The sequence below is a fragment of the Tyto alba genome, unplaced genomic scaffold (assembly GCF_018691265.1).
Source record: "Tyto alba isolate M040663 unplaced genomic scaffold, T.alba_DEE_v4.0 Super-Scaffold_6, whole genome shotgun sequence".
Lineage (NCBI taxonomy): Eukaryota > Metazoa > Chordata > Aves > Strigiformes > Tytonidae > Tyto > Tyto alba.
This window is the reverse complement of record NW_024881327.1, coordinates 7,091,240-7,107,030: the sequence shown is the minus strand read 5'-3', so window position 1 is coordinate 7,107,030 and position 15,791 is coordinate 7,091,240. Positions and strand designations below refer to the sequence as shown.

The 15,791-nt window shown below is 40.5% G+C and overlaps 1 protein-coding gene across 1 annotated transcript in view; it reads right to left on the bottom strand.

Annotated features, from left to right (window-relative positions):
* Window positions 1-15,541, bottom strand: part of PDGFC (platelet derived growth factor C) — a 136,583-nt gene extending 121,042 nt beyond the window's left edge. The window contains exon 1 of the mRNA XM_033007279.2: window positions 14,810-15,541. Coding sequence (XP_032863170.2) covers window positions 14,810-14,927 — 118 coding nt within the window. The 5' untranslated portion in view covers window positions 14,928-15,541. The remainder of the gene's footprint in view (window positions 1-14,809) is intronic.
* Window positions 15,542-15,791: the final 250 nt, after the last annotated feature.

The window sequence follows — 15,791 nt, the reverse complement described above, 5'->3', positions numbered from 1 at the left end:
TTAGATACTCCTGTTGCTTCTGAAAAAAGCCACTTTTAAAGGTATAATGCAGGGAGTTAGACCAGCGGGCTGCCTACGTGTCTCAATACTGTAGTGTACTGTGCCTGTCAGGATACCAACGCAACGGAGAGTCAATGCTCACTTTGATGAAACAACTACTGTTAAAATTTTCAGTAAGAAATTAGTTTGATTTACCTTCTCATGAGCTTCTCTGTGCCCTACAAATAGCAATCATTTATTTCCATGAAGACTGCCTCCCCATGGTTTATAAACACAGGTTCTCTTAACTGTAAAGACAACTCTTGAAAGAGGGCATAAGATTACCTTCCTCCTATTTTGAGGCTTTTTCAGTACACACAGAAAAAAAAATTTACTGCTTACCAGTATGAAGTATAGCACAAGCTCTAAGCAGAGCTCCTCAACCCATACGAAAAATTAAAAGTTAAGAGAAGGAAAGAAGAAAGAAAGAAGTCTTGGTGGCAATCTTGTTTCTCCTCAGAAACATTTCAGTCGTTATGAAATCATTCTTTCCAAAAGTGCCAGGAATAACAAAAATAAATAAATATTGGTTGCACTGAATCTATCTTGGCACCAAAGTGCCATTGTGCAGTTTGTTACGTTCTCTCCTCTTGCTTTAAGCATCAAGTTCCTAGTGGCAAGATAAGCATGTGCCAGAAAATAAAGTATATTGAGAATTTTCAGAGACAGATGATTTTTCCATTGCCATTAAGTTTCCTTTTTTAAATATTCTGATCTTGATTTTTGACAGTATTATCTTTTGCTCTGGTTTAAAGTAATGAAAATTATTGGTACAAAGCTGTCTCTTAAAACAACACTTACCAGCCACACAAAGGATCACCAATTTGAAAGGTTGTATGATATTTTGATTTTGGTGCACAAGAAGAAAACAGAGAAAAACAGAGATTGCTTATGTTGAGAATCCAATATTGATAAAAGGCCTAAGGATCTGCTACTTTTATCTGTACTTCATCAGACATATAAATGCTTACATGACACTGAAGAATGTTTTAGCGTGAAAAACTATCACTGCTGAAAGGATTGGTTTCTCTCTTCACTCCTTAGATATGAACTCTGATAAATGTGAAGTGAGAGAGAAAATGGCACAATATTCATGTCTTTCTCTGGAAAAGTAAAACTCCACTCACGTTGATCATTATGGGCTAGTAACATAAATACAAAGCCAGTGACTTACCAATACTGCTTTGTAAGAAGCCAACCTCAGGACATATATAATGAAACATCAGCAGCTTGCCTACCAGAAGTCAGAAGTTTAGCTGAATGACAAAAAAGACCTACTTGTTCAAACAACCAACACCACACATACACTATATTTTGAGGAACAACACTTCAAAAAGAGCTCCAGTCATGCTGTGGGACAAACCAAGGAACTCTATTGCAGTTTGTACAAAAACTAGATTGCAGTCGATGCTGTTTACAGCTTCAGGTCCTGATTGGTACAGTGAAAAATCTTCCAAATCCTCATTTCCAATACCCTTACATGATGTAAAAATCAGGTCATATCTACCTAGCAGACTTACAAAATAAGATACTCATGCACAATAATATGAAGAAAAAAAAAATGAACCACATTTGGTAATCATCAAAGAAGAGTTACTGTACTGGAGCCCTTTTATTCAGCCTTCTACTACAGAAAGAAAAAAAGATACACAGAAAGACACTTTCTATGCAGTGTGGTTCACTGGTAACATTTTTATTATTTTTTCCTATAGATGGCTTTCAACACTGATTTCCTTTTCACATTTCTTTTGTTACCTCTCAACATGTACTACTTCTCTATGTTGTAATACATCCAACATTGCTCAACATTTCTGTGAACTGTGGAAAAGACCATTTCTCCCTTAGCATAAAGGTAGAAGTATTTTTTTGTTGTTACAGTTCTTATCAAATTATTTTTTAATTCTTATCAACAGTACCAATTTCCATATTTGTCCATCAGTATTTTACTGTAAACAGGGTAGAATTCCTGTTGTTCTACATACAGCTTAGATTCCTTAGCTTAGGAAAGGCACTGAATGAAAAAGAACTATAAAAGAAAATAACGTTCAAAATATAAAAGTATGATTAGCTTTTATCTTTCAAATAATACTTTCCATAAATAAACTTTATTACACATCAACCATTATTAATTTCTTTTTTTTTTTTCAGATAAGAAAGCAATTCACATGCAATAAATGCTTTTTATAGCTAGACAGGCACAACTAGCATAGCAAACATGAATACAATTGCTGAGCTTAATTTCACATTTTATAGACATAATCAAAAGTCTAAAAAAGAAATCATCTTGCTAGATGTTTCCTTTTTCCAAGCTTTGATTTAGTGACAATAGCTTGATCTTGCAAATATGCATCATGCAATTTTTCCTAGTAACCAGATCCAGTCACTTCTCAACTTCAGTGGAATTCCTCACACAGAATGAAAACTTTTTGTGTACCTTAGTGAACAACTCCTCAATATATCTTCGCAACTTTTACACCTATCTGAAGTACTGTTAGTGGGGAAGTTTAGGAATTGGAGCTAGTCAGCTAGTAACATGCTATTTATAAGGAAATATTCTTGCTTAAGGTAACAGTAAATAAAATAAATCACTAGTAATAGACTAACCTGCATCATAGTAAGCAGCAAGTTTAGAACTGCCTTGACATTAAGGATTTGACTAAAGCAGGGGCAGGAGTTTACTACATGAAATCTATTACCACAAATATTAAATACTTCACAAAATATCTGTTAGGATGTATTTGAAGCTTCAAAGCAATGAATATCTTGCAAAATTATATTGGAAAGGAGCAAATATAAGTGATAAAGCAGCTACTTGTGACTAAAACCCAACATCATTATATTGTAGCTTTCCCTGAAGTCTTAATCCAGCCAAGACAATGCAGTAGAGGCAATAATTTAAAAAAAAAAAAAAAAAAAAAAAAAAAGTGTTGCAACTCTTTTATAAAACCGTTCACTTAAAAAAACAAGATGATATTCCCGAGTTGTCTTCTGAAGATGGGCTGGGGTGACAGGACTCCAAAATCAATAGCCTCTTCTGTATTCAGTAGCAACATCTGGGTGCACACACACATTCCCAAACCAGATGTCATGAACCAGCTGCAGCCACACAGATGAGACATTATCCCTCTGCAGAGCATATCAGCCACATCCAAGCTGCATGTTGGGCTATGATCCACATGTTCAACAGCCCCCATTGCCTGGAATTAAATTAATGTAAGAACAGCTGGCACGTAGAAGAGCAGGGAAGACTCTTTTTTTCCCAAACCCGAGAAAATGAAAGTGAAATGTAAATATTATTTGTCATGTTACCTAGCATTAGCTGATCTTTATATACGCACACAAGATAATTATTTAGCCTATATAGTATTTAATTTATTGAACCTCTGGGGACCCATTTAACATACTGTTAACCTACTTTTAATTCAGTCAAAATAGTTTTAGCTCCAATATTCACCATTGCTTGCCCAAGCCAACTCAAAATAAGAGATTCTTGCTTTTTAAAAAAACTACAGAGAACATATTCTCGTCTGGAATGCAAACACTGAACATAAAGTCTACCAACTACTTCCTGAAAGTGAAACAATTTGAACAGGTCAATCTAGCCCAAGAATATACCTCAATAAACAGAATTAGAACAAACATACATTAAGTGTCCACATACATAAAAGGGTCAGAATAAACCGCATCCAAGTGCACATAACTATATATTTGAGTAATTAAAGACCATCTATTAAACAACTGCTGCTAGAAATAAATGCTGTGCTGTTAAAATTGTCCATAACAAAACTAAGCCTCCATTCTACGGCGAGATATTTTAAACTGCTTCAGATGAATCAGAACCATTAACAAGATTTGTTTTTTTTTTTCAATAATGAGCAAGACAAATCAGCTTTATGCAAGGGCATTGATCCACCCTTGAAACAGTATTCTTAATTACAACATTGTAGAGTCTCAAACTTAATCTCAAAGAGAAGCTACAGATCCTATAAAACTAACAGACAGTGTTAGATACACTACAGGCACATCATCAGTTTCTTTCCCTAATGCAAAGAACTAACTAGGTCCAAATTTTGGTGATGTAATTACGTTAAACACAGTAACAATACCGAAGCATATCACAACTGTTTCATTAGGTATTATCTCTACACAGTACCTTTACACACATCTTGACTAATGAGGCCAATCAGAGTTTTCTAAGAATCTCACTGATAAGGCAAGCATGGGCTTTAGTAACATGTTCATATTTCTACTTGACAACTACACAAAACCCTCTTTTCCCCCACAAGCAGTAAGATAATTTTGCAGATCAGGTAGATATTTAAGTAACAGAGCTCTCTTTACTGGTACACTCACTTCACTGAGGTGTGGCACTCTTGAGGTAAGATCGAAAACGATCTCAATGGTCTCTCTTGAGATGACAATTAATGAGCTCAAAAACTCTCTGTCAGTCCTGTTTGGACTCTGTCTGGGACAGCCCCTTCCCCACACACATCCTACTTCTCGCAGATATTGAGAACTGGTATTAAATACAGATCCCAAATGAAGAAACCAAAAAGATGGCTGTTCTCAACATCTTACGTCAATCTTTATAAAGGATCTTATGGGAATATGTAAAGACTGCTTAAAGCCTCTACAGGCAAAGACCCTCCATGGTAATGATACTGATCACCACAAATTAAATCTCCACTTCAGAAGGAATAACTACAAGGCTACATTAGCACTAAAGGTAAGTATTTTGTGAATTCCTATACCAGCAAGCACTATGAGAAATATAGTGAGTGCTCAGCAGAAATTTTTGGAATATTTCAAGTTTTAGACTCTAGTCTGACTATAGACATGCAGTGCTTCAGGGGGCTGGGTATTTTATGAATTACACAAAATAAAAGAAGCAGCCCCAACAATAATCCTTAGCCGTATTTTAAAAAGCAGCATTTAGATAAGGTCATATACAACAGTTTAGTCTCCCTGTCTAGAAATCATGTTTGTTTTGGATCCATTACTTGTTAGCTCTCGATTATGAGGCTTTACTTCACTTTCAGGTCCACTATAGTTACACAAGCAACAGAACCATTTGCAGGTATGGATCTCCCTGTGCAGCAGCAGACACACTAAGTAGTAAGACACTGAAGCCTTGAGATATTAAGGTAGACCACTTCCCAAAACTGTATTTTTAAAACACAAATTGCTAACAATATAAATAAAAACCTTTTACGGTTGACACTGTGCAAGGCAATATTCATCTGAATCACTTTTTGAAGGACTTCTTCAAATACTGTATAACCACACATATACATTTCCCAAATAGCTATTATTTTCACAGGCACAGAATTAATCATCTAAATAGGTAGCTTCTCCCATGTACAGTTAATTACAACTAGCTCCAAAGTTTTGCTGAGCAAAGTTGTTCTCATTCTGAAATGATCTGCAGATTTTAGTGCATGAAGAGTTATGAAAGGTAGTTTTAAAGTTGCGTTGGTAATAGCAGAGCTGAGCAACCACATGTCACGAGAAGGAATGCACCCCATAGTTGCTAACATCAATACCCCTTCCCCAAAAACCCAGAAGATTGTCCATACATAAGCTTACGTTCACGCTGAAGTGTATAAGTAACCCTGCAGAATGTATTTCAATTGCAAAAGTATTAGTTCTTCTCTTTTCCATTCTGCTTTTCCAGTACTCTCTGACAAATGACGAAATGAGTCACGAGGCTCTGGTGAGTTGATGCACCATACACACAGCGTTCAATGCCTCAACTCGATCCGACATAAGTCTCTGTGAGTAGTGCCGTTTAACTTGGATCACGGTCGCTGCTGTTCTGCGCAAACCTATTTCTACAAACAGAGCAGAGAGCCAAAACGGTTGCTTGTAATTAGTTCAGGCATGTTCGAATCCAGAAGGGAAACTCTTTTAGTTTATTTTCCCTGGGAACGCTACAAAGTTCCACTAGGACTTTACAGTGGAACCATGCAGATCAAGAAAGGCCCCTCATTCACCTAGGAAAAGAACAAATTCTACCACTGAATTGTTCTCCTGTTTCTCAGCTTTACTCTAAATGCACTGAAATGTTTGAAAACACCGTTTCTGAGAATTTGTCATCTGTAGTGTCAAAGGCACTCCTGGCAGAAAAAGAAAGTCTTGTTGAGGGCAAAATTCAGTCAAGATGACTGTAAAACCTAATCCACACCTTTGAATTTGGACTGAATATCCATCACTTAAACATCTTGTAAATGACCCAATTTGTTTACACGGCCCTGTAGCATTTTATGACTTTTCCATAAAGAAGTTATTACATCCATTCCTTTTATTTTGTTTTAGAGCACTTGAAGGAGCCCCTGAACCACAAGCAAGTGAAACAGACTCTCTGCAGATGGAAGTGGCCTCATATAACTCACCACTACCGGTGAAATAGTCAGAACAACACTTTCAGTTTGGAAATGCCATACCTTCACACACAGCAAAAGAATTTCCTGCGCCATATGTCTTTTTTTAATGTTTAACTATTGTATAAAATGAGTGCTGGTTTCCTGTCAATCCAAGGAGGAACGTGGAGCCCCTAGGACTCGTGGCTCTGTTTTGAACAAGGGTGAAGGCAGTCAGATGGTTAGACAGTGAAGTACACTGTGGGAAAAAATAATTAAAAAAATAAAATCAAACTTCTTAGACATTCTAGTTGCTATCATGCAACAGCTTATCCAACGGAGCTCTCCAAATAACAGTTTAATAAAAGACTGGACAACTTAATTCTGTGGAAAAGACTATAGCTAAAAATAACAATTAAAACAAGTGATCTTATGCATTATTTCATGAATCAGTACCTCTTCCAGCAAATCCATTTTCACACTTCACGTACTTTTAAATAAATGATGCTTAAGAAGTGGCACAGAGAGATTAACAGCTATGGATTGACACAGGAGGTCTGTGAAGAGTGTCTCCAAAACCATTATTCCAGTGTAAGCTCCTCTTCAAATATGACACCCCCTGGTATTTTACACCTGGACTTTTCCTTCACAGAAAATTATAACTTTGCTGATATGTGCCAAACTGAGTAATGGTTTAAAGATGTAGAATATCAAAACTACAAAAAGGGCACCACTCCTTTACCTTTTACTGCCTGAACCTAGTTTGAAGCCCATTTATCAGATTACAGGACCAATTCCTTAATTAACTACAGCATCTAACCTCCTGCCCCCCCACACACCTTCTTACATAATTTATTGCCAGTTCAGAAGAATATTACAGCAGAAGCAATGCAAAAAGGAATTAATGTACAGGAAACATAAGCAGCATTTTTTCCTTTTCCCAAGACATTCTTTGCTTTTTCCGAGACAGACAGGCTTAATATTTCAAGAAAAGCCACATAAAGCTGATAAAGGAGTTTAAATCTAGCACTTAAAGTTATCACTGGCTACACCACACATTGGCTGAAAGCTTGGAAGACTTCCCTCATTTTCCTTTAGTAGAACTGTAATATCATAAGGAACATAAGAGGATACCTACTCAACTGACACCACTGTTCATCTAGAAAACAGAGTACTACAAAATTCAAAACAAAGATTTCTACTTCCAGCCATAGTGTTGGCAAGGTGTATGATCAGAGGAAAGCCTTGGCCTCCCTGCCACTGCCAGGTCCTTCACCTGCCTTTATTCAGAATCAGTGCATTCATTGCATTTCATGTAAAGAAATCAGTACACCAATGATCAAATTGAGCCATGCCTGCATACTATTTTAATACAGCTAATAATCAGTTTTAACAAAATTAAGGAGAAATTTCAGTGTTGTAGGTTTTCAGGGAGTAGAGGAACAGAGGTGCTCTTTGTCCTAGAAGAATCTCCTTAAAACAACTGTGTTTATAATGATTTGAATGAATTTACCATAAAGCCCAAGATTAATGAATAATTTATGAGGATTAATTCACAAAAAGGCACGTTGCCACTGAAAAAAGGTGTTGCTGGTCACTCCCTTGCAACTCTCCCATTCTCACTCCTATAAAACGATGCCACTACATGGTAAATAACCTTTGAACATTTTCTTATTTTGTGTGCAAAAGCTGTTTCTGCCTATATTGTGTTGGACTGCAGTACATGGGAGGTTAATTTATATTCTTTTTCCCCAGCCTCAAACATCTGGATGTGAAAAAAGGCAGTAAGAATAAAAAACAAAACAAAGCAAAACAAAAACCAACGCAGCAATTAGCACCATGAACATCTCCACTGCAGAGTTAACCTGCATAGTCTCAAATTAGCCCAACTTGAATGAGAACAGCTACATAGGGAAATAATAATCCAGCATCTTAAAGAGACTTAACTAAATGGCTGATGAGTTCTTTTAACTTGAGTTGCAGCCAGCTCATCTGACGGTCTAGTCAGCAAAGGTAAAAAGCCCATTGACAGGGGTTGAGGGGTGGCACACACTCGCAGGGCTTCAGGGAAATCCACAGCAACAAGAAGCCAAGCAGCCTACAAGCCTTGTGCAAATGTATGGTCATGCCTCTATATGGTGAATGTCAAAGTCTGAAATGGTGAACATGCTTAACAAAGATGGAGTATTTGGAACAGAACTAATGAAACTCGGAAAAAAGTGAGCCCTTGCTAGCCCTAATGCAGAAAGCCTGCGGGAGACCAAGGAATTAGCTGGGCTCTCTTTCGTTTACATTAATTTTTAAATAGTTCTTATACTGTCTGTGTATAAGACTTTCTCTATAAGGGCCTAGAGTCCTGCCTTGTCTCACCCAGGCGGCCAAATTCTGTATAAAATGATTAGGTTATGAAAACGTGTAGAACTGTTACTGTGCACATGCTTTGTAAGACAGGGTACCTTCCCATGAAAGAAAACTGGTTAGTATGTTGTAGGATCACGAAATTGAGCACAAATAACCCAATGTAACACTGGGGACATGTTTATAGAATTTCAACAGAAGAATGTGGAGAAGAGAAAAATCAGAAGACAGATGAACCCTAAGGCTAGGATTTCTACAGACAGAGCCACGAATAAATTTTCCTGGCATTGCCACCTTAAAATAACATCCTACAATTTAATGAAGCCTCTAGAAAACACAAGCTTCTATTTTAGCTTCACAATAGCACATTATGAATTTTCACTCACCTACCTGAATAAAAGCATTTTCCATTCAAACACAAGCTGCAAAAATTTTCCCCAAAAGGTTATGACAGGGCTAAGCTTTAATGTACCATTCATTTCTCAGAAACTCCAAAACAAATAAACACTCATACAGATACTTAAGTGCTACTAAAATAACTGCATTTCTACATGCTAGCTCTATTCATTTTCTGTTCTGTAACTTTTTCTAAGTCCCACAGTTTTCTGCTAAAAGACGATTTACATACAGGCCAATCCCCAAGAAGCTTACACACCGGGAAGTATATTTTCCGTGGCACATACTCTGTGACTAAAAAGCAAAGCCATGGCTCTCTGGTAAAGCCAAGAGCTATCTATAAAGCAACTGAAGAGTCTCATTTCCAGCTAAGGGAAGTGGGCTTGCACAGCACGTCCTCTTTCTAGTAATTGGGAACTGTCAGACACAGCAAAACCAAAAGCATCCACTACCCAACAGCAAGAAAAACCCCCAAAACCACTCTGTTACAATGCACCACCACTGCTGTAGGATACAAACCAGTACTTTGCTATTACATGTTGACTATGTAATAATTAGATTCAAAGGGTTTGGACAAAGTTATAAGATATAAAAGACATAATGTTTATGTGAAGACAAAGTTCAACATAAGCCCTTTGGTAGTATAGCTGTCAGCGTCTCAAGGTATGCCTAGTGTTTCTTCTCCATTATAAAACTCTGTGTCTGATGAAGACAAACTAGAAACCCCCCAAACAGTTTGATCTGCAAACCTAATAAGAACTAGTTACTGCAAAAATAAGATTTTATGTGTTTCTCCCTTAAATTCCATTCAAGATAGTTAACAAAGATACAAGAAGGCTGGAATGCCTACGTATTTGGGACAAGTAGCAAATGGTCTGTGCTTTTAAAACCCTTACTTTTACCTAACAGAAGACATCAAGAGAAGCAGCAGGACTAAGAAGTCCCAAGCAGCACTCTGCTGAATGGCAGACAATATGCCTGAAGTCGACTACAAAGACAAAAAGTAGTTTTTAAAACTTTCTTCCACTGCAACTTATTTCAGTGTTGAAGAACTTCCCTAATTTGCCACAATCTTTTTCTTAAAGTCAAAAGAGGATGTGGTGCAGTTCTTCACTCTCCAGGAAAAGGGCTTTAAAACATTTCAAAACAAGTCTTGGACTAAACAGAAATAGATGAAACTTGAGAAAAATTGCACTGTTATCAAGTTTCCCTTTAGATGACACGTGTTCTTATTTTATACTTCCTTATCTTCTCGAAACGAAGAAAATTTCTGCTACCCAGCAGTAGTCAACAGACTGTACTTGCACTCATCAATTCAACAAGAGTCAGCAGAGGTGGCACCGATTCCCACTCCTTTAAAGTATGCTGGTTTATAAGAGGTATTTTTGCAGTCAAATGACTGCTCTCAAGCAAAAACACTGACAAAAGCACACTGAGGTGATGAGAGAAGCTCCCTCTTGGCACTTCAGCTACTCACTCAGTTCCAGCTGCATCCACCAACTTTTCCCAAAGATGGCTTGAGATACACAAGTCTCAAACTCTAGCTCAAGGTCCCCTGTTTGTTGGTGGGGTTGTTTTGGTTTTGGTTTTTTTAAGTGACATAAACCTTGCCCATTTCAGAAGATTTAAGAAATACATTATGAAGTGATCAATTAGTAAAACTTGCTATTGAGAGTTTCTATTCATGGAGGGGAAGGAAAAAAAAAATAACAAAAGACTAAGATCTATCAAAAGATACATCATCACCAGTACACTACCCGTGCTGTAGGATTGACAGAAATCAAATAAGTGCTTTGGTTTTCTAAGATTTACTTCAGCAACTCTATTTACTGCTTTTCATTCACACATGAAATTGACTTCAGGAAAATTAGTATTTCTGACTATTTGGTCTGGTGAGATGCTAGCTGACCTCAGTTTCTTGGCCTTCTGGAGTCAGCCATTACTACATTTTAAATGTACATGCCACATAAGCTATACCCTTCATAGCTTATTGCACCCAACAGTAATTTTTACATTATTTTCTATGAAGACTTCCTCATATTTCTCATATAAATCATAACAGCTAATAGCTTAACAAAATTACTTTATACATTTATCACATCTTGTCTTAAGACAGCCAAGAAAACAGAACTTACATTCTCCTGTCATCTCATGCTGTAATCAAATCTAGATTAAACTAATATTATCATGTAAGCAGGTGCACTCAGACCACCAGAGTTAAGTCGTTAGAATTAAGCCATTCACATTACTCTATCCACCAACAGCTCCCTCAGACATTGATGAAAATTCAGAAGCAGGATGAAGATACAACATAAAAACAGCAGTCACAAGTAGATGGAAAAGTAGCAAGAACAATAACAGAAAGAATAAATAAGTAAACCATCCAAGTAATCAAATTCAATATGTGAGAGATTCGGGTTTTGTTCCTCAAAAGAAACTGAGCGATCAGTTTTTCTTAACTCTTTACTTCAATATGCAAAAATGGTAATAAATGCATCAGACAGAAATAAGAGAACCAGTAAAGCCACCTAAGTGTGAAAAACCCTTCAAAGCATAATCTGTTTTTCAACGTGACAAAGAATTGTGGAAATGAAATCCATCCAGATAAATGGAACCCATCACTCCACGCACCATTTACAGCTACTTCAGCTTCCAGAAAATTGTTGCATAAACTTCTTTGATCCTCCAGATGAATATCTACTCAGTTGAATAAAATAAAAACATTAAAGATAAATATAAATTTTTCAAGGAAATCACATAAGAACTCTTACTCTCAAGCAGAGTTACAAATAAAACCTGTTCTTATAGAAAATCTGACTACAACACAGGGCCAATAAAAACAAGGAGGCAGTTTTAAGTGGTTTCCAATGGAGCTACACTGGCCCCACAACAACCATCACACCTAATTCCTAGGAGGCAGGAGCAAAATACTGTGTTCTAAGAATATCTAATTTACAATTACAAAGAAATATTTACACTATGAAATTGCCACCTAAAATGACACCGACTATGTAGCAGAAACAAGAGAACTCCTTATGTCTATATTTAGTGCACAAATCGAGTTAAACTGTAATTCTGAAGTTCACAATCATTTAGCTAATAAATATATAATTGCCAATTATGAAAAAATAAATCCTTAAGCACATGCTTACCCTTTGTAACACAAGTAGTCCCACTGATTTAATAACTGCTCATAGACATCTTCAGTATCACCTTGAAGCAATAGCTACAGCACCCACGTGTGCAGCTGAGTAACACTGTAATCCATTCTACTGCAAAACTTCTTGGCCATTTAGCAGTTTTACAAGTAGAGGACAGAATTTTTATTTGTAGACTGTGTGAGTGAAAAATATCCCTCTCCTGACCAAAGATTATTTGGCATGCGAACAGCAATATCTCATTCTTATACTCCAGGGAGTTTTAACCTGCCTCTAGCTAAAAGCTATACAATCTTATGATTGCAGCAGAGTGTAAAAATCACTCTAATTAAATCAAGTAAGAACTGGTTTGACCAGTGTTACTGATCCCCCAAATAATTAAAATCAGTTAAGAAAAGTCAGGGGTTGGTACTTAGCTGTACCTGAACTCGTGCTAATTTTTAAAATAAGTTTTGCAATTGAACAAATAGAAAACAAAAATCAAGCAAGCTAGAAGAAGAACCTGGACTGTTGTGAGTACAAACTACCACAGAATACACAGTTTCAGGGCACTTCATTAAAAAAAAAAAAAAAAAAAAAAAAAAAAAAAAAAAAACTTCTCCTGGCTTTGCATTGGTTCTAAGATGTAGTGACTGTATCTTAGAGCATGCCAAATTGCATTGCAAACCAGTTGAAGCCTGACCTAAGGCAGCTGCATTTCTGATACATGCGAACAGAATCTAGTTTGTGTTGTCCCGTATACTTATACCTATTTACATCAGTTTTCCTTCTACGCCGTATGATCTACCTTTTACACTGTGGTGCTCCCATTGTTGGACCCTGGTGGCCCTTCAGGGCCCCGCTGCGTTACCCTGCAACAAACCTCTTGAGGCAGACTGACAGCATAGCAGGTTTCTTTCCAGTACTGACAAAGTTAAAGCAGAGCAATGGTATCTCCCTGTGTCAATATGCCTCATACGCCCACCATGCAAATTTAACAGAAGGCAGCGTAACAGCATGAGACACAAGTATATTAGTGCCAAGCCTGCTTTGTCACAAACTGGTGCCCTAAAGCCTCTAAACTCCAGGTAAGCCGGGAAGGGGTAGAAAGCGAGTGATTTCTTTTCTCACACAGAGCAGATAATTTCCTGTACTGTGCATAAAGTCTGATTGGTTTCCTGTCAGAACAGCCAGGTCTCTGAGTCTTTTGATCACTTTCCCCTGGCCGTTCACAGTTGCTCTGATTAGAGATTGATCCCCGTGCTGCTCTTTGATCAGCAGCTCCGGCAGTCCGCAGGTGCCATATATCATCACATTAGCAGGCCACAGCAGCATTAATCTCCCCCTGCTCAACTCACTAGTGTGCTGCATATTCTACCCATTCATAGAGGTCTCTGAAACTTTGCTTTCTATTAAAAGATATGACGTACAATACTTTTATCTGGGGAGTCCCAAGTTCAAAGTTGAGAGAATTGAATTAGCCTCGAATCTGCGTTTCTGCTTTATTTCATTACAGTTCAGAGAGTTTTGAGAGCTCCCAGCTTGGCCTTTTGTGTTGGTTTGTGCCTAGGGAGAAAGCTTGTTCTAGCTGACATACGAAGTACTAAATTTTTCAAACACACCCCCACGCACACGCACACCCGACACCCCCCCCCCGCCCCCCCATACATTAAGCACCAGGGTTTCCATGCATGTATGCTAACAACCTTAACTTTAGATATTCTACACTAAGTGGGGTTTCATGCAGTATATAACGTTTCAGTTTGTAAAATGTTCTTTAAAATGACTTCATAATAGCAGATCAAGAGGAAAGGCGCTTAAAAATCTGAATAATGTAAATCATATGGAGTTCAGAGGCTAAGCAAATTACACACCCCGAAGCTGCCCTTGCTGTATGAAAGGAGCCTTTCTCCAGCTCTGCGCAGCCCCAGCCCAAGGGAACTTGCATTTGAGAGTTTTCTAAACATTTCAGGTACACTTGAAAGTTGAAAGTAATTCTCATTTCCTATGCAGGATTAGCTCGTTTCCAGCCCGTACAAAATACCACTCATTCACGCACAGATACAACCCCACACCCCCCCTCCAGAGCTAAGCACTTAGGGTACAAAGGTGTGCGGGGTCGTTGCTGCCTTTTTGTTTTTGTTTTTTTTTTTTTCTTGGAGGGATTGGGGGGGGGGGGGGGGGGGGGGGTGGAACACGACACATTTTGCACCTCCGACCGCAGAGGAAGGAGCCTCCGAGCCGGCGCTGGGCTCCCAACCGCTGCCCTTTTACCCACAGCGCTCCCCTCAGCGCGGCGGGCGAACGCCCGGCCCCGCTCACCCCGGCCCGGCCACGGAGCTTCCCCCCCCCACCCCCCGCCCTCACCACCACCACCCACCCGCGTCCACCACCCCGCGCGGAGCCCGGCAGCCCCGCAGGCGAGGGAGCTCCGCGCCGGCCGGGCGCCCGCCCCCGCCCTGCCCCTGCCCCGGGCTGCGCGGCGGCGGCGGGGCTGCCGCTCCCGCTCCCGCTCCTTACCGTTCTGCTCCTTGGCGCCGGAGAAGGCGAACTTGGTGCTGAGGTCGGACTCGGCGGCGGCCCCCTGCCTCCGGCCGGCCAGGGCAGATGTCAGCAGGAGCAGCCCGAGGAGGAGCATTGGGCCGGCGGGGCGAGGGGCTCCGGCACAGCAGGCACTGGCGGCGCGGCACCGAGGCCCGGGCGTCTCTCAGCAGCGCCCGGCGCGGGCTGCGCCGCTGGGGAGAAGGCAGCACTGAGCCTGCTCTGGCAGCAGAGAATTGCAGGGTAGTTTCCACATAATCCCATCCAAAACTTTTTCCTAGAGCCCTTTTCTGTGTCTCCAGGTTTTGTTTTTCTTTGGCTTTTTTTTTTTTTTTTTCTCCCCTTTTTTTTAAAAAAAAAAAAAAAAAAAAGATCAAAGCAAAATCTGGACCCAGACCAGCTTCCCAAGGACTAAACAATCCGGGGCCGTGCCGGGCGGGGGCCGGAGGAGCCGGGGCTGGTGAGGGCGCGGGGGACGCCGAGGGGCCGGGAGAGGCAGGGGCGAGCGGGGCCGCTGCTGCCGCGGAGGAGCGCGCACCTGTCAGCCGGCGGCCGGCGGGGGAGGGCGGCGGGGCGGGCCGCGCTCCCACAGAACCACCTTCCCTCGCACCCCCCCCGCCTCAGCGCCGCGCCGCGCCGCTCAGCTCAGCGGCCGCGCTGCCAACTCGGGCCGCGGGCTGCCGGCTCCCGCCCGCCGGCCCCCTCGGCGGTGAGGGCGGCACCTGGCGCGGCGCGTTGACGCCCCGGGAAGTTGTCGGCGGGGAAGAAGGAGGCGAGCGGGGCGGCCTTCGCCGCTGCCCCCGCTCTGGCGGCCAAATGGCGGCGCAACAGGTGCGGGCGGTTCGCGGGCAGGGGCACCCCCGCACCCCCCCCCCGCCGGCAGCCGAGGTCACCCTGCTCCGGGGCCGCGCTTCTGGGTTTGGTAAATGAGGGTGAGACGTTGTGCCCGCTTACCCTGACA